This window comes from Scleropages formosus, chromosome 14, assembly GCF_900964775.1.
Source record: "Scleropages formosus chromosome 14, fSclFor1.1, whole genome shotgun sequence".
Lineage (NCBI taxonomy): Eukaryota > Metazoa > Chordata > Actinopteri > Osteoglossiformes > Osteoglossidae > Scleropages > Scleropages formosus.
In genome coordinates, this window is record NC_041819.1 from 1,311,127 (window position 1) to 1,339,006 (window position 27,880).

At 44.8% G+C, this 27,880-nt stretch overlaps 4 protein-coding genes across 11 annotated transcripts; 1 reads left to right on the forward strand and 3 right to left on the reverse strand.

Moving 5' to 3' along the window:
- Nucleotides 1-1,185: 1,185 nt before the first annotated feature.
- fastkd2 (FAST kinase domains 2) lies at nt 1,186-6,193 on the reverse strand. Its single transcript, XM_018766008.2, has 12 exons — nt 5,986-6,193; nt 4,873-5,600; nt 4,551-4,654; nt 4,304-4,412; nt 3,963-4,086; nt 3,704-3,843; nt 3,250-3,422; nt 2,958-3,121; nt 2,592-2,822; nt 2,196-2,280; nt 1,850-1,964; nt 1,186-1,476 (listed from the first exon to the last, which is right to left on the reverse strand). Exons 2-12 carry the CDS (start codon nt 5,539-5,541, stop codon nt 1,339-1,341), a joined length of 2,052 nt encoding a protein of 683 aa, XP_018621524.1. The 5' UTR covers nt 5,542-5,600; nt 5,986-6,193; the 3' UTR covers nt 1,186-1,338.
- A 274-nt stretch (nt 6,194-6,467) lies between these two features.
- Nucleotides 6,468-9,186, forward strand: LOC108942442 (cleavage and polyadenylation specificity factor subunit 6). Its single transcript, XM_029258089.1, has 3 exons — nt 6,468-7,251; nt 7,366-7,791; nt 8,297-9,186. Exons 1-3 carry the CDS (start codon nt 6,765-6,767, stop codon nt 8,887-8,889), a joined length of 1,506 nt encoding a protein of 501 aa, XP_029113922.1. The 5' UTR covers nt 6,468-6,764; the 3' UTR covers nt 8,890-9,186.
- Nucleotides 9,187-11,739: 2,553 nt separating this feature from the next.
- LOC108918679 (reticulophagy regulator 2-like) lies at nt 11,740-18,991 on the reverse strand. Its single transcript, XM_018726162.2, has 9 exons — nt 18,575-18,991; nt 17,970-18,079; nt 17,824-17,854; nt 16,884-17,013; nt 16,263-16,347; nt 15,901-16,038; nt 15,479-15,567; nt 14,468-14,603; nt 11,740-14,338 (listed from the first exon to the last, which is right to left on the reverse strand). The coding sequence occupies exons 1-9, from the start codon at nt 18,835-18,837 to the stop codon at nt 13,701-13,703; spliced, it is 1,620 nt and encodes a 539-aa protein (XP_018581678.2). The 5' UTR covers nt 18,838-18,991; the 3' UTR covers nt 11,740-13,700.
- Nucleotides 18,992-19,524: 533 nt separating this feature from the next.
- Nucleotides 19,525-27,802, reverse strand: prkag3a (protein kinase, AMP-activated, gamma 3a non-catalytic subunit). 8 transcript variants are annotated; one of them, XM_018765445.1, is made up of 12 exons: nt 27,659-27,802; nt 26,652-26,691; nt 25,979-26,085; nt 25,529-25,610; nt 24,631-24,689; nt 24,277-24,322; nt 24,120-24,174; nt 23,799-23,925; nt 23,515-23,680; nt 22,878-22,915; nt 21,918-22,064; nt 21,195-21,762 (listed from the first exon to the last, which is right to left on the reverse strand). In XM_018765445.1, exons 1-12 carry the CDS (start codon nt 27,674-27,676, stop codon nt 21,646-21,648), a joined length of 1,002 nt encoding a protein of 333 aa, XP_018620961.1. In that variant the 5' UTR covers nt 27,677-27,802; the 3' UTR covers nt 21,195-21,645. The 8 variants fall into 8 exon arrangements, with proteins under 8 accessions (XP_018620910.1, XP_018620918.1, XP_018620961.1 ...); XM_018765394.2 differs by lacking the exons at nt 26,652-26,691; nt 27,659-27,802 and adding an exon at nt 19,525-20,602 and having other exon boundaries at nt 21,590-21,645; nt 21,727-21,762; nt 24,120-24,322; nt 25,979-26,441; XM_018765432.1 differs by having other exon boundaries at nt 24,120-24,322.
- Between the last annotated feature and the right edge of the window lie 78 nt (nt 27,803-27,880).

Genomic DNA, 27,880 nt, shown 5'->3' on the forward strand with positions numbered 1-27,880 from the left:
ATTTAAAGAGCTGTAATATTGAAAGACTGATGAATCCAGAAGCCACCATCATTCACTCTCTCAGCAGTGAACACATAGTGTCCAGGCTTCCCTTCTATATTGAAGGCTCTTTTTGTAAGAATTCCAAGGGATATTGAAAACTTTACCTGAAAACTTGCATAACAATTTATCCACTCACAAGAAACACGATACAGAAACAGACAGTTCAATTAAAAATATCCACCTTGGAGATGTTAAGGACCACGCAAGTTGAGCAAAATCCCCAGATGCAGAGTGTGGCTTCTCCTGCACATAAGAGTTATCTGAATAAAGGGGAAGGTATGAAAGTGCATACAGATGTGTTGTGTATAAGCATTTTGAAACAAGTGTGTGTTAAGCATGGATTTAAAGGTGTACAGAGTAATTCTGATATTCTGTTTGAAGCTAGTTTGAATGAGATTTTCTCCATGTCTAAAACATAAGGAAGGAATTTCACATGTCATGGATGAACCTTTTGTGGCTCAGGAACACCGCACCATTTAAATGGAATGGAATGGAAATTAAGAGCTCTTTTTACAATAATTCTTTTCAAGCAGCTGTTCAGGAACAAATTATGCTGATTATGTGCAGGAAGCCTATATTTATTTGCTAGAAATCACCATTTAACCTACATTAACAAATGGAAATTTGCTACACACTATTCCTGTGGTTACGAATACCAGTTATGAGGTGACACAGAAAGAGAAAACTTTCTGTACAGAGTTAGATATTCTTTGACCAATCACACACACACACACACATTCAGATGTTTGATAAATCTGGAGTACACCAGGACCCAAATTCCAACCAGCCACAGCACATTACATTTATTCATCTAGTTGATGAATTTCTCCAAAGTGACTTAGAATGTTATGCTACTTGCAGTTAATTACCTATTTACACAGCTCGGTAATTTTAAGGTAATCATCTTACTCAAGGCCAACTACAGCTGGGATTTGAACCTACAACCTTTAGGTCCAAAGACAGCACTCCTAACCACTATGCTACCAGCTGACCCTAACCCCACTCAAAGTAATGTCAACTGAGAAACTGAAATATCTTGTGAAGAAAAAGAAAAAAAAAAAAACCCATTACAGTGTAATTAAGAAAAATATAGAAAACTCTGAGGAGATGACAAGCATTTAGCAAATTTATTGGTTTAGCACAGGAAAATATAACTGGAGCTTTTCAAAAAGTAATTACAGTAGGCCATAATGTGAATAGATGAGACATCTACTTCCTCCAGTTCACCAGTTATTTGCAAATGTCCCTCCCCTGCATGGAGTGTTTAACACAGATCTCACAGCTCCACTCTCCATGTCACTCACAGCTCTCCTGTCCTCTGGGCTCTTTTCTCTCAAATACAGACGGGACCTCTTCTCTCACCCCAAGGACTAATCTTCTGAGAAGTTTCTCCCTCTCCTCCTGTGACAGACGTTCCAACTCGCTCTGAGACACCTAGGGGACAATAACACTGAATGTGGCAGCAGCAGGAGTACAGCTCGGGGAACTGCAGGGTGTCCCAGCCATATCATCCAGAGAAGACATGTTGATGGTTGTGTAAAACACAAGGTTTCTGGTTAAAGTCGAGCATCAGAAGCTGCTGTTTGATCATTGCGTTACAGGCAGTGAACTGTTATAATAATATACTACAAAATACATCCGGGCAGATGGGCAAAGCTGCTTTGGATGGAAGCCAGCAAAGCAACAAAAATTACTGCAATTTTTAGTGGTATGTACTCAATTGTACAAATATGTGCTAAGCAAAAGAAAAGACATCTTCTGTAGGACTAAGATTCTAGTGCTCACGTATAGCAAATAAGGGGCTTACCAGGATAGGTGAGTACCCAAGAGCCTTGAGGTGACGAAGTTTCAGTGCCAGTTTTCCCCTGGGGTGTTGGGTTCCCAAGCAGAAGGATGAGGGAGAGACATTCAACACTGCCAGCCTAAAATAAAATCCAACGACATGCACATCTCCATGACAGCAAATCCAAGGATTTGGTGCTTAGACTGCAAAATGTAATGAGTCGTGTTCTTCGTACCATAAAGTCCAAATCTTCAATCACACCAGCATATCCACATTTTTAACAAAGATATAATCATCATCGTGAGAATTTCACAAAAAAAAAAAAAAAAATTAACATGTCACGCACAAACTAATGTATTACAGCAAGTACCTGTGGCACTGTTTAGGTGTGGAAGGCTCTTCATCTGCTGGTGCACAAACCTCCAGCCCACTCAGTGGCAGCATAACTGCACAATCTGAAGAACAACCACAAAATGTGTGCACATAATTACTTTCCTTTTTCCTATAAATCTTTTCACCTTTTTTTTTTTTTTTTTTTTAAACTTAATGTTTGAAAACCATGACTTGTACATTGCTTTGGAGAGAAGCATCTATATACGTAATCAGCTATTTCCATGTTTATCTGTAGAGTATTACTCACAAACTGACAGAAACTGGCACCGATCACCATCAAAAGCAACAGTGAACAGAAAAGTGAAGAACAGGTAGCATTTAGTATGTATTAAGATGTAACTTATCCATCTGCAGGTAAAGAGCAATCAGTCACCTAGGAAGTAAGAGTTCTCCAGCAGCACGCCTTCTTGCACAGCACTGTCTCCAGAGATACTTTGGAGTATTTCTATTATTTCCTTGCCGATGGACCTCGTCAGGCATGTGGGGTGCCCAGGGGTAGCACCAGCAGGGACTGTCACAGTCTGCAGCAGAGGGGGACGATCGAAGCGCAGACAGAGATCCACGCTGTGCAGCCTCCACTCAACCTCCTTTCGGGAATCACCGTCTGCAAAAGCAATGCTCTTGCAGTCAGTGGAAACAACACCATGCAGGTAAGGGAAACAGCAGCAGGACTAAGTGACCCCCCCAGGATCAACAGCAGTGCTAGAACAGCAACGCTGAAACAGACCACCATACTGACCTTTGGAAAGAAGCTCATGCAAAGTTTCTTCGGACAGCAGTTTCTCAAAGGGAGCCGAGGGGAAGTGGCCCAGGACACACAGGAAGTACACACACTTCAGGATCTCTAATGGAGTCATTTTGGGCAGATAGGACTCCAACAGATTGGTCATGCTGTCCAAGAATCTGGAGAAAAATGACAGCAGGATTAGGAGCTCAGCCATTTCACCATTTCAAGTGTCTCATACCTGAGCACAGAAATGTAGCACAGTCAGACTCAACAACAACAAAAAAAAAAAAAAAAAGGACCTTACTCCTTCTTGTAAAGCTGAGGGATGTGGTTCAGGGAGGAGTATGTTTTCAAAAGGGACTGGAGATCCCACTTTGTCAGTGATGCAGAGTCTCTGACGACCTTCTCTGAAATTTTGTCCATTAGGGAGGCTGGACGGAAACCCAATTCCTCAAAGATCAAGAGGAGGGTGACTAACTGGTACAAAAGCAGAGATAAACCATCACATCCAAACCACAGGACAGTGCAGCTTCCCCAAAAAAAACAAAAAGTGTAAACTGTTTAAGCAACTGTATATTATATAAAAAAACAAGGTGAGCTCCTCAAAGTGGTTCTTTTATAATCTGAGCAGAACTGATGGTATTAATTGAGCAAAAGTTGGGGCTCCCTTGGACCTAATGTAGACCTGTATAACTACAACGCTACCCAATATCACTACCCTGTGTCAACAAAGAATGGTCCAACATGCTGAGACTCACCTGCTTGTGGTTCCACATGTCAAAGGTGGATTCCCAGTGCTCAGCAACAGAAGAGAGCATTAGGTGATCCCTGTATTGCAGAGTCTTGCAAGCTTTCAGGACCAGCATCAGCCTACTGAAAGGGACACCTTCGATGTTCTCTACACAGCGAGAAGACAAACTAAGTGTAAGGAGAATGGGTACAAAGATGGACGGGGAACAGAAGGGTCTTGCAACTACTCGTAATAACTACGTGAAGAAAGACACTGCAGGATCTTACCAATGATTTTGTTTTTACAGATGTTCAACAAGGGTTTGGAGAAGAAGTTCATGGCAGCTAATGTGATGAACATATACTGACTGTTGGGAAGGGTGAACTGGTCAGTCATTGACAGTGCTTTTTCCTGGAAGGGGAACCATCAAAACAATAATGTCACTCCAGCTGTCATAGGTAGAGGAAATTAATTTTTTTTTTTTTAAATAAACTTTTACACAGCTGAATGTTTTACAGAAGCAATCTTACAAGAGTACAACATTACTTGCCTTTCTTGGAATTCATGGAACTTTCTAGATACCAGTTTAGGATGTCATAATTTGCATAACATGAGGTGAACTTCTCACCTCTAGCTTTCTCTTTAAGCTCTTGGGTGCATCCTTGCCCACACAACGCATCAGACTCTGTAGTGCTTCCACATTTTGGATGGCTGGTACCCTGTCCCACATCAGGAGCCTACCCCAAAAAGATCCTTTCAGAAGATAGACGACACAAGCCAAACTGACTCAGCTGTGGAGATTAAAATTAAGGAGAAGGATAAAGCCTTCATAGATAAAAGCGGCACTGCAACATTACGCTGAAGCATCTGCTCACTTAAGGCCCTTCTTCAAGGCATCTACATTCTGGCAGCTCTGCATGACCTCCAGGGAGCTAGCCAACACCGACAGGGACCTCTCATCGAAGTCATTCAGCTTCTCCTACAAGAACAAAACAAGAGTCAGGCACCTAAATATAAGTGCACTCCAGAGAAGCAACACTTTGTTAAACTAAAGATGGGACATCTGTAAACCAGTAAACTGCCAAGTAAGGATTTGTGTAAATAAAACCTTAATATCACAGAACGACAGTAAAAAAAGTCCTAACTAAGGAGTTAGAATGAATTTAAGCTGAAAAGCTACATCTCCTGGTTGGTTACCTGTGCAGCTCGCAGGAGCGTCTGTACCACACGGCTGCGCTGGGACACCCCCAACTTCACGAGCGCCAGCAGACAGTGCGTTACATCGCTGTGTTTCATTTGCGGCGACTCGTGCATGAGGCGCATACACAGCTTCTCAAAGGCAGGGTGCTCATACACCAACTGGAGCTGGTAGCTCCTCTGCTCTTCGGGGATCGCCTTCAGAGCGTCCCAGGTACGGCCCAAGGTGTAACTCATTCGCTTCCATGTCATGGTGTGCTGCCCGCACAGATCCAGCACGTCCACCGGAGAGCAGCATGCTTGCAGTTGGTTGTAGAACGATACCTGCGGCTCAGCCTTTACGTCCAGATGATGCTCGAGCCGAAAGTCCCGGCCCGGAACTGGAGAAATCTGGATCTCGGGGGGCCCCCCCACATTCTCAGATGCAGATTGAACACTGGACCCAGCCTCCCCCTGCGTGTAAAACCTCACCATGCTGACATCACTTGTGGAAAACAGCATCCTACTGTGCCTCGTGCTGCAGTAACATGGGACTGCTGTGTGAAGCCCCATTGGTGGTACAGACCCAACACCCAGCACCCTGGAGCCAAAAGGTTGCCATGGTGGCTTGTCCCTGCAAAGCAGCAGTGCCCACCGGAGAAGCCTGTTTCCATATTCACACACGCTCATCTCTGCATTCTTGATTGGGCACAGGTGTACTTTACCATGCGATCAAAATAAAGCCTCACCTGGAAGGAGAGAAATAGAACCGATGAGATGGTAGGACAGAATCATGTGCCACTTCAGTTCAGCTTAGCTTATTACACACAACTCCTACATCCTGTGTCAAGCCGCTTGGACGAGTCGAGTGTGTACAACAAAGTGTTTTTCACAGAGGACGCGTTTACTGTAAATTCACAGAGAAAGTAAATCTGTGAACATGATGATGTGACACAATGCGGGCTCCGCACCACGCTGTCAGTGAGTAAAACTGACACACAGGCAGTCCACAAACAAACTTCGGTTCATTTACTTTCTCACTGCCACATTTGGAAAACAAGAGATAAAAAGTATACGTTAAAAAACACATTTCTTTAAAAAAAAATAAATGACTAAATAAAAAGAATCACTTACTTCACTGTAATTTAACCTTCACCAGACATAGAGTCCATGCCGCTTAAAAACGTAAGAACTGACAACCCGCCTTTGACCAATCAACAGCTGCCAGGGTTTTACTTCCGGGTCAACTCGTGGTTCTCGTTTCAAAATAGAGGTTGCATTAAAAATATAAAACAACGCCGTATAAATACAAATCTCTGAACCAGTGAAGTTATTATAAAACAACTCGTAAGACATTAAACGAAATCAAACGTCAGTAGTACCACATGCGATTGCTCGAGAAGCCGTTGACCATTAGCACTGATCCAGAATCAAATTCTAGTTCTCACCTTTTATGTAAAGACCTAAATCTTAGACTCATAAAACGATTCCAAATCAGAGAGCCCAAGCGTTTATCCTCGACCAATTATAAATCGCGGCTAAAGAGCCGATGTCGGCCCAATGAAAATTCTCGATCTAAACTCAGGGGCGTCACTTGTCGCACAGCGCATGCGCAGTGGAGAAGAAGCAGGAACCCGTTGTGTTTTACTTCCTCCTGACGGGTATCGAGCATCGGGACCGTTAAGCCCGTCTTCCTTGTTTACATAGATGCTTCGATTTACTCACTGGCTTTACTAGGTGTTTTCGCACCTCACCGGAGCACACGTTGCCTGGCCTGCAGATCGGACGGTCGCGCGATCGTAGCTCTTCCGTGTGAAGATGCCACACTGCTGGGCCACGACGTAATGCGAGTTTGAATCATTCAATCAATCCGGCTCGATCGGTATCGATAAGGCAGCGCTGGGCCGCTTGTCATGGAGGCGGGTCTCTCCGTGGCGCTGCTCAGGGACCAGCTGGGCGCCGTGATCGAGCAGGCGGTGACCGCCGCAGTGGAGACCGTTCTGGGCGAGATGGCGCGGCTGGTGGGCAGTAAGTTCGAGGAGTTCCGCAAGGAGATGTCGGCCAAGGAGAAAGAGAACGAGAGCATCAAGCAGATGCTGGAGATCTCGCGTTGCCAGATGAAGACGCTGCGGAAGTACCTGAGCGCCGTGGGGGCCAAGGAGGAGCGGCAGCTTCCGGGAAGCCGCAGCAGGAGCGGGCAGCAGAGCTGTGGGCCCCTGGGGGAGCTGCAGGGCCCCCCCGCCGCTCCCGCCGCCCCTCCTCCCCCCCCTGTGAACCGGCCGAAGGGCCCCGGCAGGGCGGCCCCGCCGTGGGACAGAGGGCCCTCCAAGTTCCCAACGAGCCAGGGACCGTCGGGGGAGGGAGCGCACGGCTCCCCTGGTGGGCCCTCCCTTCTGAAAGGTGTGAGCGAAGGGGCCGCTGCAGCTCTGTGCCTTTCGTGTGCCCTGTTCTGCTCCTACTGCTCTCTCACTCTCGCGTGTCCTCTCCTGCTTCTCTTCTTTCTGCCCATCCCAGCGGAGGGGCCTCCAGAGGGCCATGGCGGGCCGTGCCTCAGGAACCAGGGGGGGCGCGAAGCCGCAGGGGGCGCGAAGCCGCCGGCTGCAGCGCAGGAGGGGCGTCTGGAAGCCCCGTGTTCGAACCCTTCACCGGTTTCTAAGGCCGCCGTCCTCCCGGCAGCGGACACGGGCTCCCAGACGGCGTGGGGCACCTCGCTTCAGCCCAAGAAGGAAGAGGAGGAGGAGGGGGCGGACATCGACGTCATCTGTATCAAGGAGGAGCCCGAAGAGCTCGAGGCGTGTTCCCTGGAGCCCCGGCGGTGTCCAGCATCTGAGGTCTCTGACCAGGGCAGCGATCTGGCAGATCAGCAGGACGGTGCTCTGCCTCCCGTCGTGCCCTCGGAGGAGCTGATGGCAGCCTTCACTCTAGTGAGCCCTGGTACATGTGAGTACGGACGCACACGCGAACCCCCCTTTGTTCTCTTCTCCCACCCTGTGTTTACCAGGAAACACTGAAGCACGTGACACACTAACTGTGTTCTGCTACTGCACATCCATTGTCGCTTTGTTGCTTGGTTTTGCATTTGTCATGTTATTTCATTTAGCAGATACTTTTCTCCAAGGTGACTTCCAATGAACTCTATGTAGTGTTATCACCCCACACCTTATTCACTGCTAGATACACTACTTACAATGAGTCACTCATCTGTACATCAGTGGAACACACTCTCTCTGTGTCACTATGGGGTAACCTGAGCAGCATGTCTTTGGAGTGTGGGAGGAAACCAGAGCACCAGGAGGAAACCCACTCAGACATGGGGAGAACATGCAAACTCCACACAGACTGAGCAGGGATCGAACCCACGCCCTCTCGCACCATCCAGGCACTGAGACAACAGCGCTTCTCGCTGTGCCGCCATAAGTTAACACCTACGTGTCCTGGTCTCTAGATCCGGACGTGCGTAGCTCACTGGCCGGACCCCTGCAGCAGACCCGGCGGCGCCAGTGGCTCGGCGACGCTTGCGAGGACTACAGGCACCGCAAAGCTGAGCTGAAGCGCCGCAGCCAGCACCGGAGGAGGGAGTTGGAGAAGAACCTACCACAGCCGCTGCTGAATGCCTTGGTCAGGGAGCGCAGGGAGAAGACCCGGCTGAGGGTGGCTCGCTGGAGGGCCAAGCGCAAGCTGCAGGCCAGCCTCATGGCAGCGGATGCGGCACAGTTCAGCTGCCCCCCCATGCAGACAGTGCATGGGCAACGCAGCGACCCGCTCCGCTGTCAGCAGCAGCCCATCGGCGTCCCACAGTTCAGTGGCCTCCTGTACAGCAATGCGCACAGCGACAGCGGCGCACATTATCCCGGTTTGCAGTTCAACTCTCACCCGCTGTTACCCGGACTCAGGCACAACATAGCAAATGCGGTCATGCAGCCCGGGGTGATGTCCTCCACGCAGCAGGCCATGCTGGGAGCAGATGTCCTCAGAACTGAACCTTCGGGGCCACCAGAAGCTACCGGTGGGCTGACAGCTGGGATTCTCAAACCATAACAGCAGCTGCAGGTCCACAGCACACAAGTACTCTGAGGAAAGTGCAGGTCTACTATAGAAAGTTTAGGGTTAGGCAGAAATCTGACTTATTTCCTCAATCATGTGTAGAACTGAAGAAAAATGGCAGCACTGCTGTCTCCTGGCTGAAATGTGGAACTTTAAGCATTAATTGACATTAACGGACACTAAAACTGGCATTTTTATGGTAATGATCGATGGCCTAAACTTCAAGGGCGGATTTTTAACAAATTTCAAGTTGTGTTTCTTATAATGTGTTCCACATTTGTTGATTAAAAATCCTAACAAAATGATGCGTGTGCTGTGTAACAATGACAGTGAATTTCAATTCAGTTTATTTTTATAGAGCGCTCTTCTCATGCAGTGACACAGTGTGCTTTAACATGCACGTAAGAAAGTAAACCCATGAGCTCATCAGTATTTCTTTCCCCTGATGATGATCTCACATTAGGCTACTGTCCACTAATACTGTACACACAAACTGTGACTGAGACCAGGCCGAGTGGGTGGAATGGGTTTATGAAAATATGCTTCCCAAATAAACTACTGCTTTCACCTATAATTATGGGAAGGAACTTATAGCAGAAATAATTTTTGTGAAACATTTCCTGCCACAGACTGAGTGGGAGTTTTACTCATACAATGGTAACCAGCGTACTGCTAGGAATAGAAAACCGTGAATATTCATTGTTTCACCACAACAGCTGAGTTTGACAAATGGGATGGGATAGTTGTAAGTTAGAGGGTGCAGGTAATTTGTAAGTTAAAATGTTGATATGCAAGTACTTGACCATAAATCATTTCAACTGATATTTTCATTTATGGGGGGCATGGTGGCACAGCGGGCTTGGCTGGGTCCCACTCTGGCAGGTCTGGGGTTCGAATCCTGCTTGGGGTGCCTTGGGGCAGACTGGCGTCCCATCCGGGGTGTGTCTCCTCCCTCTTTGGCTTTGCACCCTGTGTTGCCGGGTTAGGCTCCAGCTGCCACGACTCCGCTTGGGACTAGTGTGTGTGGAAAATTTTCAGTATATCTACAGCTCCCACGTTCATCATTATGAAGTTTTCACAAACAGTTCAATTCCTGAATTCATTTGCATTATTATTGAACTGCTGGGAATGGACTGGCATCCAGGGGGTACCCTGACTAACCTAGCAATCTGTGCTTTGGGGACAGGCAGTTAATGATAGTGACCAATTGAGTGACTTATTATACCCTTGCCTTGTATAAAAGCTACTAGATATTGTGGTTACGTGATAGTGTGAAGTTCCTTCTGCTGTTCTTTTTCTTTGACTTTCCTCAACAGAGCAACCTTGGCTTCTGGTTCACACTGCTACAAAAGCAGTTTTGTTTTGTTTTTGTACACATCAGTGAATGTTGCCTGGCTTTACTCAAGAAGCCAAATGCCAACTGCAAGAGCAAATCAACTTGCCTCGTTCAACCTGAAATGCTGAGTTACCTGAGCAGGTGGAGGAGCCACTTAGTGGTGAGCAGCTAAGTGATCTGACCACGATGTATATTCCTTGTCAGACTGATCTCAATGATAATTAACCACTGTTAAATGTGGGTCAGATCTGTCCTGTGCTCTAGTGATCACATATGCGAGGAAAAAAATCTTGCAATTATTTTGACACAATAATATTTATAACACTTCATTGTTGAGAGAAGGAACAGAACTACATAACGGCATGAGTTTTACATTTATATAATCTCAGATATTTAAAGTAGCAGGTGGGCAGCAGGTAGAAAAGTGATTACAGCAAAGAACCCCTTAATGAAGGTACTTACCCCAAATTATTCCTGTAAAAATTACCCAGCTGTGTAAATGTGCAAATTGTAACTATCTTAAAATGGTACATCGCTTTGGGGAAAAGTGTTAGCTGGATGAAATTAATTGATTTCAATTAAAGCATATCCACTATAAAACAACGTGTAAATCTGAGCTGATAACAGTTAACAAATGATGTAATGACATAAGTTATGAAGAACCAGAGCACTAGCTGATTATCAAGTCTAATTACCAATTAGTCTCAAGTATGTAAAGGCATTGTTTATTAAAGTCCTTTTACAAAGACAAGACTTTTTGGCCAACAAGTTGTTTTGCATACTAACTTAGCAAACAAAAGTTTTATATATACATATGAGTAAACTGTAATTTACATGTGGTGTAATGGCAGCTGGCATTCTCCATCATGGTGTGGTAACACTTGATTAGTAATTAAGTGTTAAAAGGTTGCAGTGCTGCAGATGAGGAGACACTTCCAATACCAAACATGTTCTTTCACAGCCATGTGTCACTCACTTGTGTTGGCTCATCAGATGTGGCCGTGGCATCTGTCCGAGCGACTATAGCATCGTGTTTAGCGCAGTCGCCTCGCACTCTGAAGGTCCCCACTTCCAAATCTACTCATACTGTATTACTCTTTGATTGCATTACCTACCCTGAACTGATAAGAGTAAGGATACCCTGCTGTAGAAATGGATGAATGGTTGCAGGTTGCCTTGGATAAAGGTCTCGGCTGAATGAGTAATAAAAGAATGACTTTCCAATTTTGTACGCAGACTTGGGGTTTTTCCTGAGACCTCGCCATTCACACAGGAATTCCTTAAGGCTGTGAATCTATCAGAAACAATCCTTGATCAGCAGCTATTTTATCCACAGTTCTGATACCATGGTACTGTTTGTATTCTGCGTGCTGTGGCAGCCAAAGAAAATCTTACTCTTACAACAAAATGAGATATTTCAGAGACTTCATGCTGACATTTTTTGCTGCAGCATTACTGATTATTTAAGTCATTATGTATACCGGGTGTTGTGAGCCATATTACATATGAACAGGTATTTGCTTTTATTGAAGTCAAGGGTCTGGGGGACTAATATGCATTAATTTTTTTTGCAGACGCATTCCAAGATGCACGTAATAGATGCATGCTGTTAGCATAAAGAATATAGTTACATCTTATTTACATTGGGGTGGAAACTTCAAAACATCAAGGAACTGAAGCTTTAAAAGGCTGTATCTGTACAAAAAAGGTGTCATCTCTTACAAAATACAGACATTATTGGGGTTTAGGTACACAGGCTGAATTACTGGCTGCACTGCTGTGCTTGAGTTCCTGGCTTTACCTGAAGTCCTAAGTGAAGGTCATGTTTGGTAAAACTGCTGTCAGAAGTAGATTTACACAGTTCAGCAAGAACGGAATACTCGGACAACTGACTACAACATTAAGATCTAAGACATCTGAACTATTTTCAAGAGAAGATATTTACATAAAACATGGGTATGCAGTGCTAATTACACTTTACAATTTGCAAGCAGAGGTTTTAATATTTGCATTTTCTGATCATTTCAAAACAATGAAATTGAGCACACTTTAGGATGAAAGACAAAAGGATACTTGTACTTGGTTTGGATGGTACTGTCTTTCAGTTGGATTTTCAAATCACACCCTGGCACCTTCCCTTGAAAATAACCAAATATCAGCTTAGTACAATTGTACTTGTTTTACTCTTATGAGACAAGAAAATTGCCAGAGGCTTACTGGCAAAACACAAATACCTGCAAAAGAAATATAATTCTGATGCTCCCTTGGTTCCTATACAGTATCAGAAATTATTCCCTGGGGTATTTATGGCAGTTCGGGTCATTTTTTTTTTTTTTAAGTATAAATATTTCTTTAGCTCCCTCATTATCCAGGGCAAAACAGTCACCATACAGTATTTCTCTTGACTGTACAGTAAGTGGGCTTGGAACAAATTTGATTAGTCAGTTTGCATTTGAAATTAAACCACATTATTAGAATGGACACACAGAGCAGTCGTTACATAACCTGCCAGGGGTTATCTGACATCCTTTCTTTTCAACGGTTTACTTTGAACAAGAACACGTGGAACAAGAACAGTGTTCAACACGCAGAGGCATACACTGAAAATGACAACCTGACAGTGAGTAAAACACTCCAGAACACTTCCCCACGGCCTTTTGAGCCAAACACATTTCCAGAACACGGTCTGAACGAAGACTTTGGTGTACACACCAATCGTTCCAGCACAGCACGTCAGGATACTTTCATTGAATGTCTCTTCCTTCTAGAAACTACCATTGGGACAAGGGTCCCCCAGTGTTTCAAAAGAGGTTAACACTCTTCCAAGAATATACCAGTAAACAGTGCAAAATGCTTATTAAAAACCATTTAAACAATTGTCAACATTTTAAATCATTTCTCAAAAATATAACAATACCTCCCACAAAAACATGTAGACTCATTTTCAGTTATTCACTACTTCATGTGGAAAAAACTCAACTTCGTACACAAGCAAACCTTACTGTGTTACCAGCTTTCTCAAGCTTGCCCGTATTGATAGTGTAGTAGTACGGTACTTTATAAATGGGGAAGAAAAAAAAAACCTTAATTTCAAAAATGACCTTAATATAACTTAAAAAATATAGTCAGTGCTCTGGGGAGGAAAAAAAAATAGCAATTAGCTTTTTTAATCCACAGTAAAATTATGAGCAAAACCATATAGTTTACATAAATTATCTAGATGAATTCATCTAAAAGTCCACCCACCAGCGGTCTGCAAACTCGGCATCAACAAAACTGTTCCCTAGGCTAACAGCAATAAGATACTGTCAAACGCAAACTGCCATCAAGACCCAGGTAGAAGGTTTCCTCTCAACGTGGGTGCCAAATCTGGAATTTTGTCACAGTATTCTGCCTCCCAGAAACAACAAAAGACAAGTGTTTTTCCTTGGTATACTGTACTAAAAATATACCAGGGAGTCAGAAGAAGCTAGGACTCCTGGGTGTGGTCACTTGGTTGTGGCGTTCTCACATCCATCACTTCTCCTTCAGAGCAGAGGCCCTGCTCCCTGCCTGTCGGCTCCAGTTCTCTTTGGTCCAACAGCTCAAAGTCCTCTTCATCTGCAGGCGTGGGCATGTCAGCGGGATGGTCCGAATCATCCTGTTTCACGGCGCAGTCACCTTCGGTAGGTTGGGCAGCCCATACAAATCTTGGAGGTGGGCTTTCCGTTGGTGGGCTTTCTGAGACAGAGGGACTGCTGGGGGTCTCATCAGGGTGCAACAGGGACGCCAAGGTATTCTGCACCACAGTGGAGATGGCCGTGTTCACGATTTCCTTGCTCAGCGCCTCAGGAGAGAGGCTCACACCTTCACCCTGCGGCTGGTTGTGACCATTGAAGTGTGTATTGACAAAGTGCAAAGGGGAAGCCAGGTGCTGAATCAGGAGGCTGGCTGGACTTTGCAGCACCTCCTGTTGGAGATCTGAAGTAATGCCCTCAACCCTTCCAGGTGACCCTGATGGAGGCATGGCGTGCTCTGGAGATAAGGACTCCTCAACAGATGGGAAGTCTGGCAGGTCTCTGGAGAAGGTTTCCTCTGGCTCACTGTTTAGACTCTGTTGGTCCAAATCTGTAGGACAACAGAAGGGAAGCTCATTACAAACTCTTGAAAGGCAAGGAAAAACATTTCCGTTACAATAATTAAGAAAAACCTCATTTGAAATAATAAAGGGATGCTAGGATAGGATCATTAGACTACCTTCTGAGACATCAGTAAGTTGTGGGGTTGTGGCTCTGGATACAGAAAATCCCCCACTCTCCAAGATTGAGGCCTCCTCATCAGAAAGCTCAGAGTCAGTGATGGCCATTGCCAGTGCTGTGGTCTTCACATCCACCTGTCCAGAAGTGGTGGAACAAAAACAGCCTTAAATTTATTATACATGTACTCATTCAGCTGATGCTTTGCGCTAACATGACTTACAGCCTTAAGCTGCTTATAATTTATGCATTTATAAGCTTCTGTATTTCTTTCTAACTGGAGCAGTTAATGGTAAGGACCTTGAATAGGGGTATTACAGCAGGAGGTGGGATTCAAACCTGTGTCTTTCAAAAGCAAAGCAGCCACTCTAACCACTACACCTCCTGCTGCCCTAATTCTTTCTATACTCAGTCCTGTTCCTCTTGACAGATGACAGCCACTGTTCCCACAACTCTCACAGGTGAGGTATAAATATAAAAATCTATAAAGGACCTATGTAAAACATCAAAAGCATTACAACCAGCTTAAACACAAGGTCTTGACAGTAATCCAATATAACAAGCCCTGGAAGGTAGTATTATTTATTGATTTAGCAAATAACTTTCTTCCAAAGTAAATTACAACATGAGGTTCGCTTGCTCAGCTTCTTAGTCATTTACCCATTTATACAGGGTAATTTTTACTGTATCAATTCAAGGTGTGTAGCTTGATCAAAGATACTGTGGCAAGAGAGGGGATTCAAACCTGGGTCTTCCAAATGCAAGGTAACCTTAACCACTGCCCCAGAGAGGAAGAGCTTATATCTTACACAAGACAGGTGTCTGCCTCTGTTCACCCCTAAAGCTACAGTGGGTGCTGTGTGTGGTTTACAGTGAGTATGGTGGGGGAAGATGTAAGAATATGGTAACTGAAATAGGAGGTACAAGGCACTTAAACCCACCACAAGTGTACCTGGTGACACCCGACATCACGCCCCCTTTGGGAATAAAAGGAGGCATAAATGGAGCTCACCGTGGGAGCAGAGCAAGACAGCTCCTCTTCACTTTCGCTTTCAGTTTCTGCTTGAGGCTCATCACCTGTCTCTGTCTCTTTCTTCGTCTCTACGAAATGCATATTAAGAATCTTGATACCAGATTCAATTAAATGTTAGCACCCACAACTTGAACATTTAAATTCTGACTTGATTTAAACAAGTGTAACTTCTTTAATGATATCTTAAAATGTGGAAATATCTGCTTATTTGAGTTCGTCATATCAAAGGTACTTTGGTTTAATCCGGACCAAATCTTCACAACTAATGGACACTTTTCCAAAGTACTGTACTTTTGCCATATTGTTAAAGCACCAAGCTGGGAAAGCTGATGGGGGTGAAAAATATGTCAAAGCATATATTACATAAAATTATTGGTGCAGGTAACGAGAAAGAGACATACTCTTTTTTTCATGTTTGCGGTGCTGCGTGTCCCCCTTCATACTGTAGTCCAGTTTCATCAGGATGGGCTCCAGGCCAGTGTACATCTTCTGAATCAGCTCGTGGTACACCACCAGAGGCCAAAGCAGGACACTCAGCACTAGGCACAAGTAAGGCAAACCCAGCATGCTTCGCTACAGTGTGCTGGACAATACCACAAACACCAAAATATGGGGGACAACAGCTTACACTACAAACTACCAGCATTACAGCATACTGGAGTCCACCCACATTTCACTTGTTTACTTGGTAAGATGTAAACAAAGGTACCACAGATTCGTCATGCATACTCTGAGTCATGAGCTGTACAGTTTGCTCACTTACATATAATGTATGAGATCATCACTCCTGGTACATAATGCCCAATAACAGCGAGAACCAGACATCCTGAGCACATCAGCACACAAAACTGCAAGGGAAAACAGTGATCAGGTCTTAAATGAAAACAATGTTTAAATGTGTACTAATGCAATGGAACTCTTTGCAATTTTCTATTTTAAACTCACAATACAAATTTAATACCTATCAGTTTCATCCACTGTTTACGGTATTAAAAGTACTTCCGCCAATGTTTAATAATTCATTCAGCCACCACAATCAACCACTTGCCCAATGCAGGATCGCAGTGGTCTGGAGCCTATACCAGAAGCATAGGTGTAAGGCAAGCTACATGCTGAACCAGACACCAGCTGATCATTGAACACACACACACACACACACAAACACTAGGGCAGTTTAGAGACAGCAGTTAACCTGAAATGTGTCTTGACTGTGGGAGGAAACTGGAGCACCCAAAGGAAACTCACATGAACACAGTGAAACCATGTAAACTCCCTATTGACTGTGCTGGACATACAGCCCAAAACCTCTACTGCACCACCCTTGCAGTGTTTAATATATTATTGTTGATGCAGTAATTCAAGGAAATCAAGAAGTGGCCCTCACCTTGCCACGATTTTGCCGTTTATACACCAGCATCTCCTGGACATACAAGGTACAGATGAAGTAGCTCTCAGCAATGTGGTGGCTGAGCTCTTCAACACTGAGGAGCTGGGGCTGTAAGGTCATGCTCTCCCTGGGGTCAGAAAAATGAGCGTTGAAAGCCGACAGCACTGCTTCCCCAATCTCATGTCAACACACTGCAGAAATGGAATTGATGTCAAGGCTTGCTTTGATTCAAGAAACAACCATTTCAATGAGTTTAGTCACACTCAAACATGATGGGGCCTGAGGGGTTAAAGCAATGGACTTCCAACCCAGTGTACTCAGCACTTGTGGGTTTAAATCCCACTGTATATGGCTGTTAGGGGTCAGGTCATGCGGGGATTGAGGATTAGTAACCTGAAAATTACCAATTCAGGACACACATCACTACTACTGTAGTTTCTTTAAGGAAGACAGCTAATTTTTACAATGGGCTGTATATGTGGGTCAAATGATGTAAGCACTATTGAACAAACTTAACAGCAAAAACTTTACTCTGTTTTTCAATAAATTCTTTAACTTTGACCAAAGTGACATACAATGTTGGGTGTTACATACATTTACGTACCAAGAACTAGGTAATTTTTTCACTGGGGAAACAGGCAGCATATTAGAGCTGCTCCTGCCTTGAAATCAAACTTTTAAGGACCCAAGTTCAAACCACCCTGAGCAGAGTACTTACCCTAAATTGCATCAGATGTATAAATATATAAAACAAAATTATAAGCACCTCGAGCAAAAAGTGCCAGATAAATAAGATGTATGAATACAGGTAAACTACCTTGCTCAAGGGTACAGTAGTAAGAGGGGAATTAGAAGCCGGGACTTGTGATGGCAGGGCAGTGTTCTAACCATCAGGCCATCTGATGGAGAAAAAAAAAAAAAAAAGACAATGACTTACCTTTCAGCTTCGGAGGCTTCAGGACACTGCACTGCATCGTCCGGCACGGAACCAGCAGAGTTTACAGAGACACACAACATGGTCAGTTTTCAAAACGAGAAGGTAAGGACCTCGAATATCGTGCGTTCGCCAACAGGGCAAGGTACCTGGGATGTAAATGTCGGGCAGCCTGTCTCTCCAGCGGTCCAGCAGCACGAGGAGCAGGAGGAAGACGCAGGTGAGGAAGAGTGGTCTGAGGGCAGTGGAGGACAGGAACCTTGGGGGGGGGGAACAACACAGACAGACACCTTAGCGGACATCCTAGATGCATTTCCCTGTCACATGGGGAGTAGCCTGTGACTGGGCAGCCTGAAGGTTGCTGGTTCGAATCCCACTCCTGGTTGCACAACACAATAAGTCATCTTTGAGACAAGTGTCCTACGAACAACAACACAGCAGCAATGATCGAGGGCAACTCATTTTTCCGTGACACATGGATTGAACAATTGTAATGAAACGAGTCGGTTGACAATTGTTAGGGTTCGTTGGCGACGCATTCTCCTAGATTCTTACAGCGCTCATCCTTACCATCCATTTTTATTACACTTACTGGGTATCTTTTAGGACAGTTCGGAAGCCCGAGCTCAACAGGAGCAAGTGATTCGAACCTGATCCTTCGAGTCCAACAGCGGTGGCTAGTAGTAACCGCCGTGGTACCTGCTCCTTTTTCCCCTTAATTAAATTATTTGGCTTGTTTTCGCTTCAGTTTTACCAGAAGGCGGTGTGCAGGAGCACCGCCGCGCCAGCGCTCTGCAACGGCCTCTCCCACACCAGCAGCCTCTGCGCCCATAGCACCGCCGCGGCGTACGGCCGGAGCCAGCCCTGGAGGCGCTCCCGCAGTCCAGCCAGCTCCGGACCACCGTCCGCGTCCGTCCGCTCTGCCGCCTTGGCCGCGAACAGGGCCTCCAGGCCCGCCGAGGAGGAGGAGGAGGGCGAGGACAGCAAACGCCGCGGGGCCTCCTCCCCACTCGCCATCTTCTCTACGCTTCGACGGCTCGCGCACGTCACGTGCCCCTCCTATTTCTTTTTCTTGTTGTTTACGGTGACGCCGGACGTCAGTGCGCGAGTTCCAGGATGCGCAGCGGACGCGTGTGCGTGTAACTGCACGTCGACGCCCACTTACTTGGAGGAGGGGAGGAGAGGAGGAGAGGGGGGCGAGCACTGCATGACGACCAATCAGAGTATTATTTCGCATAAAGCCCCGCCCATAAATTTCTACGACACGGGCCGTGACGTTTTGCTTGGGGAGCGGGCCGAGCGAAAACGTGTTTTAGTTGTCTTTTGGACAAATTGCGGTAATTGAAAACGAAAAGCTTCTCCCCAAGACCTAAAGAACGGGACAATGTGTGCACATAGCAATGTACCAATGCTAATTTTATGATGTCCTGTATTTCAGGTATTGGAACAACAGTCTCATTCGCACCACCACGGATGATATTAAATCACGAACCACACCAAAAACTTAACTTTGCGCTCATGCATAATAGTTTGTAAAATCAAATGTGTTAGTCCTTCTTTCTTTTCTGTGTGAAGAACATACTGAATGAAAGAGTAAAAACGAGAAACGTCAAGTGACAACGCTAAAACATTCCTGTTAGTGTTATGTAAGTAATAACATTTTTATTAAGTGATATTTCTTCAGACACTAATATAAAACTGCTGCGGCCAGTAAAATTGTTCCATGAAAAAAAACCGACACAAACAGTCAACTGTAAACCCCAACTGACCTGTCTTGTCCTGTACCTGGTAAATAAACAACACATCTGTCTGAGTATGAAGTAACAGACACGGGAACATCCGATTTTTCTTTTAGGTCAGTTAATCAAAATCATGGTTATATCCTTAATATAAATTACATTTAGCTGATGCTTTTCTCCAAAGCAACTTACAAAATTAAGGGACCTATTTACCCATTTATAAAGCTGGCTGATAGTGGAGCAATGGTTCTACAGCTGGGATTCAAACCTGTGGGTCCAAAGGCAACAGGGCCAACCACTCTGCTACCAGCTGCTCTGAATTATTATTATTATATTAAAAACAGAAAAACAAAAAACCAGAGCGACTAATGAGCTAATGGTACTTCAAAATGAGACATTCATGTTTTTGCTCCTTTTAAGTTTTATCGGCCAAAACAAGCTGTGCTCATTACAAAATAATCTGTACATATTAAAAATGAATCAGCCACATTTTATACACTGACAGAGGTATGTATATTAAAAAAAAGAAAAAAAAAACTATACATGTTTACCTGGAGGGAACATGGCAAATTTTCAGCAAGATTGAATTTGGAACTCTTACAGAAAAGGTAATTTTGTTCATTTTAGAGGATATGCATTTTAAAGAGTGTAAATATATACAGGAGGAGTGTGTGGTGGTGCAGCAGGGGAGCAGACTTGTTTCACATCCTCAGGGCTGCAGTTTCAGGGCCTCAGTTCTACTCGTGGAGTTTGTATATTCTCCTCTTGCGCTTTCTCTTCATGCTCCAGTTTCCTTGCACAAGACAAAGACACGCTGTTCATTTGAACGGGTGACTCTGGATTGTCCTTAGTGTGAGACTATGGATTATGGTACAAGAAACCTCAGTTGGAACAGCCTCCAGTCCAGGGTCTAGCATCAGCACACCTAAAGTTGCACTGATGCACATATGACATGGATGGAAAAAAAGTATTTCCTTTCTTCTCAATCCATTATCTATTATATATTTTCCTTCAGTTCTCACAGTTTGCTCATCTTGAAGTCTCTGGAAAATTAAAAAGAAAATGTAAGTAACAAAGATAAATTTCTTAAAGATTTTCTTTAAAGATTTATTTATTTCTGCAACCTTGAATGGAATATCCTCTGCTAATGCTGTATGTCTATCATTAAATATTCATAACAGCAAACATTATAAAGATTATGCCGAATCCAAATTGAAATCCATTTTTAGTGAAAATTAATCTTCAAAAACACAACAACTGAAGTGCCTAAAAATTCCAGTTACTGTCAGTGTCACAAAGGTCAATCCTATACTATTGAACTCTCGTCCCTACTCAACCGGAACAATGGCCTGAACACGATATTTCAGTTTTAAGTGTTTTAAAATTTTGGCAAAAGTCCTTTAACACAAGCATCTGTAATAAAGGTAATGATAAATTTGCTCTTTTCCTGGACATGTCATTGTTAGCTCTTTGAAGGAATGTTAACCACAAGTCATGAAGATGTTGAATGAACCGGAACGTTTCATGCAATAACAAGTAGGGAGAACATCTATCCTTACTCTTCTCCCATTACAGTTAACATCTGGTTAAGGAGACCCCAACCGTGAGTTCTGAATCACGTAGAGTTCCAGCACTTGCAAGTGTAGTTTCTACAAAATTAATACAAGTGTCCTGATGGGATGCAGAAGCTCAAGAAATCCTCACGGGTCAGTCCATGGGAGTTCTTGGACTAGACAGCTGAGATCCAGCAAAGGGATGATGCAAGCCACACTAATGCACTTTGTAGCAATTTCGAGAAAAATGTCTGACCAGACATAAAACTGCGAAATAAAATGTATAATAAAAGTGCAGAGGTGAGCAAACCTTCACCTCTCTTTATGTGTTTCCTGGTGTGGTGACAGAGGCGGAGATGCAGAAGCAATCAAAGGACAACAGGTGGCAGCTACAGACAGCCATAGCAGCAGAGCTGGCTTGCAGGACCAGTGCCTAGTGTTGAGGCTAATGGTGACAGCTGGAGGCCGGGTGCCTACCTGGATCGGGGAAAGGCTGTGAGGTGATGAGTGTGGACGGACACCCCCCCTAGGCGCTAAGAGAAAAGGGCATCAATACCTGCTGGAGTCAAGACCAGCGCTTGCAGCAGGTCAGAAAGAGAGATGATTCCCCTCACCACATCTTCCTCATCCACCATGACGAGACGATGAACCTGAAAAGGAAAGGGGGGAGGGGGAGGGCTCTGCTGGGGCTACCCATCCTGTCTCAGGAGTCACACTGAACATCAGTGTGTCTGCACACCTTCTCACAATACACATTCCCTCCTACATGCTGGGCACAGACTGGATGCACATGGACCCACTGTACCTCTGCTTTGGCAATGCGGTCGATGATGGTCTCCAGGGTTTCGTGGGGGTAGCACTTGATCACACCTTCGATGCAGCAGGCTCGGCCCCGAAGCGCTTCCTGCATTGTCATGTTCAGGTTGTTGTAGTTTTTCTGGGCAGCCAAGTTCTGTCCATAGCGTTGAGGGACAGAAAAAGTTTTTGCATGCATTTGTGAAAATCTTTTAAAGTGTTGCATAGCTAGAATTTTTTGGAAAGCACTACACAGAGAAACGGATGTAACTGAAGCAGTTCATGCATGGAAAGAATTCTCTCACTGTTGCAGAAGGCGCTGAAGTGGTTTGCTTAGTGCTGGATCGCATAACTCAGGTTCATATTTTATTTTACAGCATATCAAGTAACAGATACTGGGCAGATTTGTCATTTAAAAATAAACTGTACACCATGTAAATAACTTCTAAATTAAACATTCGAATAACAGTGGCCATAGTTATTTTAAGAATGAAGTCCAGCTGTAGTGCAAAGAATTCCAGCGCATTAATGCAATATTACTAAAATACACTGAATTAAATTCAATTACATGGGATCAATTACAGCATTATTTCATTAAAAAAGTCATGAAATAATTTTTAAAAACATTTTACCTTAGAAAGAGTAATACATTTTTTGACCAAATTTTTGTCCGGAACAATTTAAATAAAATATTTTTTTACATCATGGTTCTCATCTGTAGCTGTGCAACGCACAACATGATTTTTACCCATTTTCTGTTATATTCCTCATTTTTGTTTTTAAGTATTCGTAAGTCTGTATTTGGGGAAATTAACTGTGAACATGCAGCCCCTCTCAGATAACGTGGCTGTTACAATAGTTGGACTATATTTCGGTGAAGCTGTAAGGGGCCAAGAGGGACTTCCCAGGCATAAGAATCCGCAAGTTAACTACAGTAAATGTAAGCGGACGCGTTTGTAAAAATACGTACAATCACATCAAATCTGGAGTAGAGAGCCACCACCTTCCCTGGAGAAAAAATAAACAGCATACATTAGACTGCAGACATCGACAACTTTTTTTAAAACGCATCATTTTACTAACAAAGGACAAGTTCAATTAAAATAATGTTTTTGAGAGATAGGTGTGGTTAAGGGCGCATTGTGGAGTACCTTTGCGAAAGACACATCCATTGACTAACTATATTAAAAATAATATTTTGGAGATTGTAAATGGAACCGTAAATCCTTTTGGATAAAAAGTGTCAGTTGAACAAAATAACAATAATTGCACCTCATCCTTTAACCCTCCTTGAGTTTACAACCCTAAACCAGACAAGTGTTTTCGAATATTTTGCAAAATTCTCACAAAATAGTGTCGTTTTGAGAACATTGAATAATGAGCCATCCATCCATTGTCAATAACCACTTGTCCAGTCCAGGGTCACGGTGGTCCAGAGCCCATCAGCTACTGGGGACATAGGGCCTGAGACATGGCACACTTTGGGCAGAATGCCAAGGGCATGCCTCATAAAACGAAGAGTTTTCCCATTTCTTAATGTAAGAACAGAACACCATAGAGGAATGGAAGCCATGAGACGACATAAGCAAACCAAGTTGTAGACCCACCGTCCTTATTGACAACTGGCAGAGCAGATACCCTGCGCTCCACAAAGATGCTGAGTGCTTCATACACCGTTGCTGTCTCTTGGACCGTGGCAATGTGCTTAAAGGTCCCTATCTCCACATCTCTGATGCACTTCTGCAAGAATCGTGGTTTTGGGATCATGGAGCCCTGCAAGGCAGACAAAATCATCCATCCCTCTGTTAGCTGAGAATATGTTATTGGATGGAATTTTAAACAGAGAACCTCGATGCGAAGAAAACATGCGATAAAAGGTTGACGCTCTCACAAAGATGTGGAGGAACTTGAGGATGCGTTTGTGCGTCAGTATGTGCAGGACATTCCCAGACTCAGGATCAATGACAGGGAGCCGGTGGATCTTGTTCTTCAGTAAAGAGTAGATGGCATCAAATAAGCTGGGGAGGAAAAGAGGCCACACTGTTATTTTTAAACATACTGTGGGACTTCATGTTTTGATCAACTCTCCTCCTATGCCGTCACGTTAAAAACACGGTTAGTGGAGAAGTAGGCGAGGGGAAAGTGTCTTTGCGCCGTCGCGTCACCTCAAAGCAAAGTGTCGATCATGGAGTTGTCAGTGGGGTCAGTTTACCTGGAGTCAGGTGTGATGCTGATGAGAGATTGCAAAGAGTACTGCAGGTACACCTCTGAGGGAGAGAAAGAGGTGGGAAGATCATGTAGGACCGTAATGCAAAGCGATGCATTCATTTTAATTGGTTTGCCTGTTGCTCTGTGTTTGAATAGGTCACCTCTCCAAGTCTCAATCTTGTGTTCCTCCAGCTCATAGATTTGTACCTGTGAGACACAAGTCCACACGTGATTTCAGTGGGGTTCACTAACACTGCTGCAGCTCCACCGTGTTTCATTCGTGGCTCCAGCCTTTGGCTTCATCTATGCTACAAGCAATTATATCACATTTGCCATGCAGGGGGACTGAGGGAGGTCTCTGTCTCAGGGGCTGTGATTTGTTCTTCCGTTAGTGTTGGTGTAAGTTATAGACCCTTGACGTTCATGTGCCAGGATGGAATGCAGCTACTTGTTTTAGTCAGAACTGACATGGGCTCTGAGATGGTCCTTGGCCAGTTTCACTAGTGGATACTCACCATGGGAGATCTGTAGTACCGGTGGAGAATGTTAATGAAGTCGGTGATGGTTAACATTCCTGTTCGACAAGAAGGAAGGCAGCTTGTGAATAAATACGTACATTTATAATACAAAAGTAATATTTACAGTTAAACGTGTGTTGCGTTATTGTTTCTGCGGCTTTTGGAATCAGCATGTTTGTTTGTTAAACGGGGGGGTGCGGTGGCGCAGTGGGTTGGACCACAGTCCTGCTCTCCGGTGGGTCTGGGGTTCGAGTCCCACTTGGGGTGCCTTGCGACAGACTGGCGTCCTGTCCTGGGTGTGTCCCCTCCCCCTCTAGCCTTACGCCCTGTGTTACTGGGTTGGCTCCGGTTCCCCGTGACCCTGTATGGGACAAGCGGTTCTGAAAATGTGTGTGTGTGTGTGTGTGTGTGTGTGTGTGTGTGTGTGTGTGTGTGTGTGTGTGTGTTAAACGTAATTGAATTGAAAGAGTTGCAGGGGGATGAGGATGGGTGAAGATTCAGGACCTCTCAGGGCTGGAGCTCATCAATTGTGCCCGAAATGCCCTGTGTGAATCTCCCCAGAGATGAGCCTGAGTGTCGCTGGTTGAGGGGTGAGTGCTAATTATAACCACAGCACTGGGAGGCAGATTATTGGAGCATCCTGCCAATTCCCATTGGACACTGCAGCCCAGGTGTCTTGGCTAAAGTTAGCAGCCTGGTGTTGAGCACCGAAGACGGGGCGGAGAGGGCCTTGAAAAAGGTCCTGTCCTTCAATTTACGAGAGGGTTAGGGGGTTCCGATTTAGGGTCTTAAAGGAATGCAGCATTGATGGGACCAGGGTGACTGTAATCTGATCAGGCCCCATACGTGGCCCGCGGTAAAGTGACACTCAGGGGTTGAGCGCCAGTTCAATCACCTACGAAGCACTGCAGCTTGTTGTCCCAGAGCGGTGCAGCCCTCACGCCGTTGGCCACCAGAGCAAAGAACGCCTTCTTCACCTGCACACACATTTACATTTGTTCACTTAGCTGATGCTTTTCTCCAAAGCGACTCACAATTATTTGCCCATTTGTACAGCTGAGTAATTTTTACGGGAGCAGTCTAGGGTAAGTACCTTGCTCAAGGGTACTACAGCTGGAGGTGGGGTCTCACCTGCAACCTTTGGGACAAAAGGCTGCAGCTCTAAGCACTACGCTACCAGCTGTGCACCTCCTTAATTCTGAACGTGTAAATACATCTAATGTAGCTCTTCGCTGTCAGCTTGTTGTTCGCATTTCAATAGCGGTGAATGCTGGAGCATGAGGGTCAGAGGGCAGCAGTTCAGGTGCTTGCAGGGAACTGAGGTTTTTTGTGCCCTAGACCTCACCTGCAGTGTGGTGTCAAAGATGACCAACTTGGAGCTGGTAGGCATGGCGTCGTAGCAGCTGTGACTCATCATGAACTTCGTGTAGATGTCCGTGTCAGGATCTCGACCTGCTTGGGGGGATAAGAGGCAAGCAGCCTGCTGCAGGTCGGTCAGTCTGTAGAGAGTGGAGTGACCCTGACCCTCCCTCTGTCTTTCACACACTCTGCGCCTCTTTGTTTGTCTGTCCGCTGGATTTATAAATATCTGCAGCCTGCAGAGAAACTTGCTGAATGAAGGATACATTCCAGGAGCATCATACTGCAGTTTTAGATGGCCACAGACCTGCATTTTTTACATTTGAATTGACACACAACTAACACGGTACTAACAAACACAATATGACAATGGATACAATTGCTGCAGCGAATTGTGTGTGATATAGTACACCTCGGACCCTCACAAGGGAATCTGTTTTCTGTCTTCTAGTTTGGACTGAAAGTTTGGTCTGCCTTCTAAATTGCCTTTCATTGCGATACGAAGAGACTGTAAAAAAAAAATTCCTCTGAAATTAAACATCTCTTGACGTTGAATGACCGATTGTCACTCACCGAAGCAAATGTTAAAAAAGAACGAGGCGTGAACTGCGAATCTGAGTTCAGTGCATGGACACGCATGCTGGACAAATTCTAGATACCTGTCTCCTTCACGCTGATGCCTTGATCCAGGAAGGGGACCTGCACAGAATTAACAAGTATAACTAAATGACCCAATATTTAGTACAACTCCTGCATATTTGTTTTTTACACTCTTCTTGTCAATGTCGTTCCATCTGAAAAGCAGTACTGATTACAGTGAAAACGTGTTTTGGACCATAGTACGTCGGCCTTTGTGGCTAGGCAAAAGAGGCAATGATCCAGTGCTATATTAGTTACAATAATCGTCAATTACAGTTATGAAATTCAATCCAAGGCATCTGTTGTCTCTCAGCTCCTGGCGCTCAGCACTCGGGTGTTGACTCTAGTGACTTCTGCGATTGATTCACACAGAAACTATAAGGAACCTGTGGGCAGATAACCACAACAGCTGGGGTGGTGCTCCGAGGGAAGCACACATCCAGTAAATTCACACCTAATCTCCGAAACCGCACACGCAGTTCCTAGGTGAGACACAAGGTAACTACACAACCCGACAGCCTGGAACTTCACCACGGTTGATGTAGTGCGGGGGACAAGGCCTGATATTCACTTCAAATATTTTTAGATATTTGTGAATTTCCAAGCAGGGATTAATAAAGTATTACCCTATCCTGTACGACCCTGAATGGCAGTACTGGAGCAACTGTATTCAGAAGATGAAATCTGGGGAAACTTAAAACATTTTATTATGGTTTTAAACATCTAGAAAAATAGAAAAGGTTGTTTTTTAATGGAATATTGCTTTTTCCCTCTGATCTTGACTTTCAAGAGATCCCCCAATTGAAACTGTAAGGCAACGAAACTGGTGAATCCATTCAGCATGACTCATATAACGTAAACAATGTAAACAATGGCATCTATTTTGGCCGAAGAGCTGCCTGTTGAAGGAGTTTCATTATGGCTGTCTCTCTCTCTCTCTCTCTCACACACACACACACACACACACACACACACACACACACACACACACACACACACACGCACGCGTGTGCACTCCCTGCCCTACCTTTGCGAGAGGCTTCATGGCGACGGCCCGTTTTACTCTGTCCTGCCCTGCGGCGAAAGCGTTTCACACACACTACGCGAGCTCCAGGTCTCTGGATGCACCGTCTGGGCCTGAACACTCTCCAACTGTGCTGCTCATGTCCCCCCAGAGCTGCTGGGTCTAAATCAGGCGCAGAGAGCTGGCGCTGTCATGTTGGCGGGGTGGGGGGGACGTGGGGAGACC

What these genes read in the sequence shown, in the direction of transcription:
- fastkd2 (XM_018766008.2), bottom strand. Translation starts at nt 5,541, where the DNA reads ATGAGCGTGTGTGAATATGGAAACAGGCTTCTCCGGTGGGCACTGCTG. An exon ending in GCCTTGAAGAAGGGCCTTAA is followed by an intron (nt 4,413 to 4,550) that starts GTGAGCAGATGC and finishes TTTTTGGGGTAG; the next exon opens with GCTCCTGATGTGGGACAGGG. An exon ending in ACATGTGGAACCACAAGCAG is followed by an intron (nt 3,423 to 3,703) that starts GTGAGTCTCAGC and finishes CTTTTGTACCAG; the next exon opens with TTAGTCACCCTCCTCTTGAT.
- prkag3a (XM_018765394.2), bottom strand. Translation starts at nt 26,305, where the DNA reads ATGCAGGTCTGTGGCCATCTAAAACTGCAGTATGATGCTCCTGGAATG. An exon ending in ACCGCATTGCCAAAGCAGAG is followed by an intron (nt 21,763 to 21,917) that starts GTACAGTGGGTC and finishes TTTCCTTTTCAG; the next exon opens with GTTCATCGTCTCGTCATGGT. An exon ending in TGGTGGATGAGGAAGATGTG is followed by an intron (nt 21,646 to 21,726) that starts GTGAGGGGAATC and finishes CTTTTCTCTTAG; the next exon opens with CGCCTAGGGGGGGTGTCCGT.
- LOC108918679 (XM_018726162.2), bottom strand. Translation starts at nt 18,837, where the DNA reads ATGGCGAGTGGGGAGGAGGCCCCGCGGCGTTTGCTGTCCTCGCCCTCC. An exon ending in CTCCTGCACACCGCCTTCTG is followed by an intron (nt 18,080 to 18,574) that starts GTAAAACTGAAG and finishes CCCCCCCCCAAG; the next exon opens with GTTCCTGTCCTCCACTGCCC. An exon ending in ACTTACTGATGTCTCAGAAG is followed by an intron (nt 14,339 to 14,467) that starts GTAGTCTAATGA and finishes GTTGTCCTACAG; the next exon opens with ATTTGGACCAACAGAGTCTA.
- LOC108942442 (XM_029258089.1), top strand. Translation starts at nt 6,765, where the DNA reads ATGGAGGCGGGTCTCTCCGTGGCGCTGCTCAGGGACCAGCTGGGCGCC. An exon ending in TGGGCCCTCCCTTCTGAAAG is followed by an intron (nt 7,252 to 7,365) that starts GTGTGAGCGAAG and finishes TGCCCATCCCAG; the next exon opens with CGGAGGGGCCTCCAGAGGGC. An exon ending in TCTAGTGAGCCCTGGTACAT is followed by an intron (nt 7,792 to 8,296) that starts GTGAGTACGGAC and finishes CCTGGTCTCTAG; the next exon opens with ATCCGGACGTGCGTAGCTCA.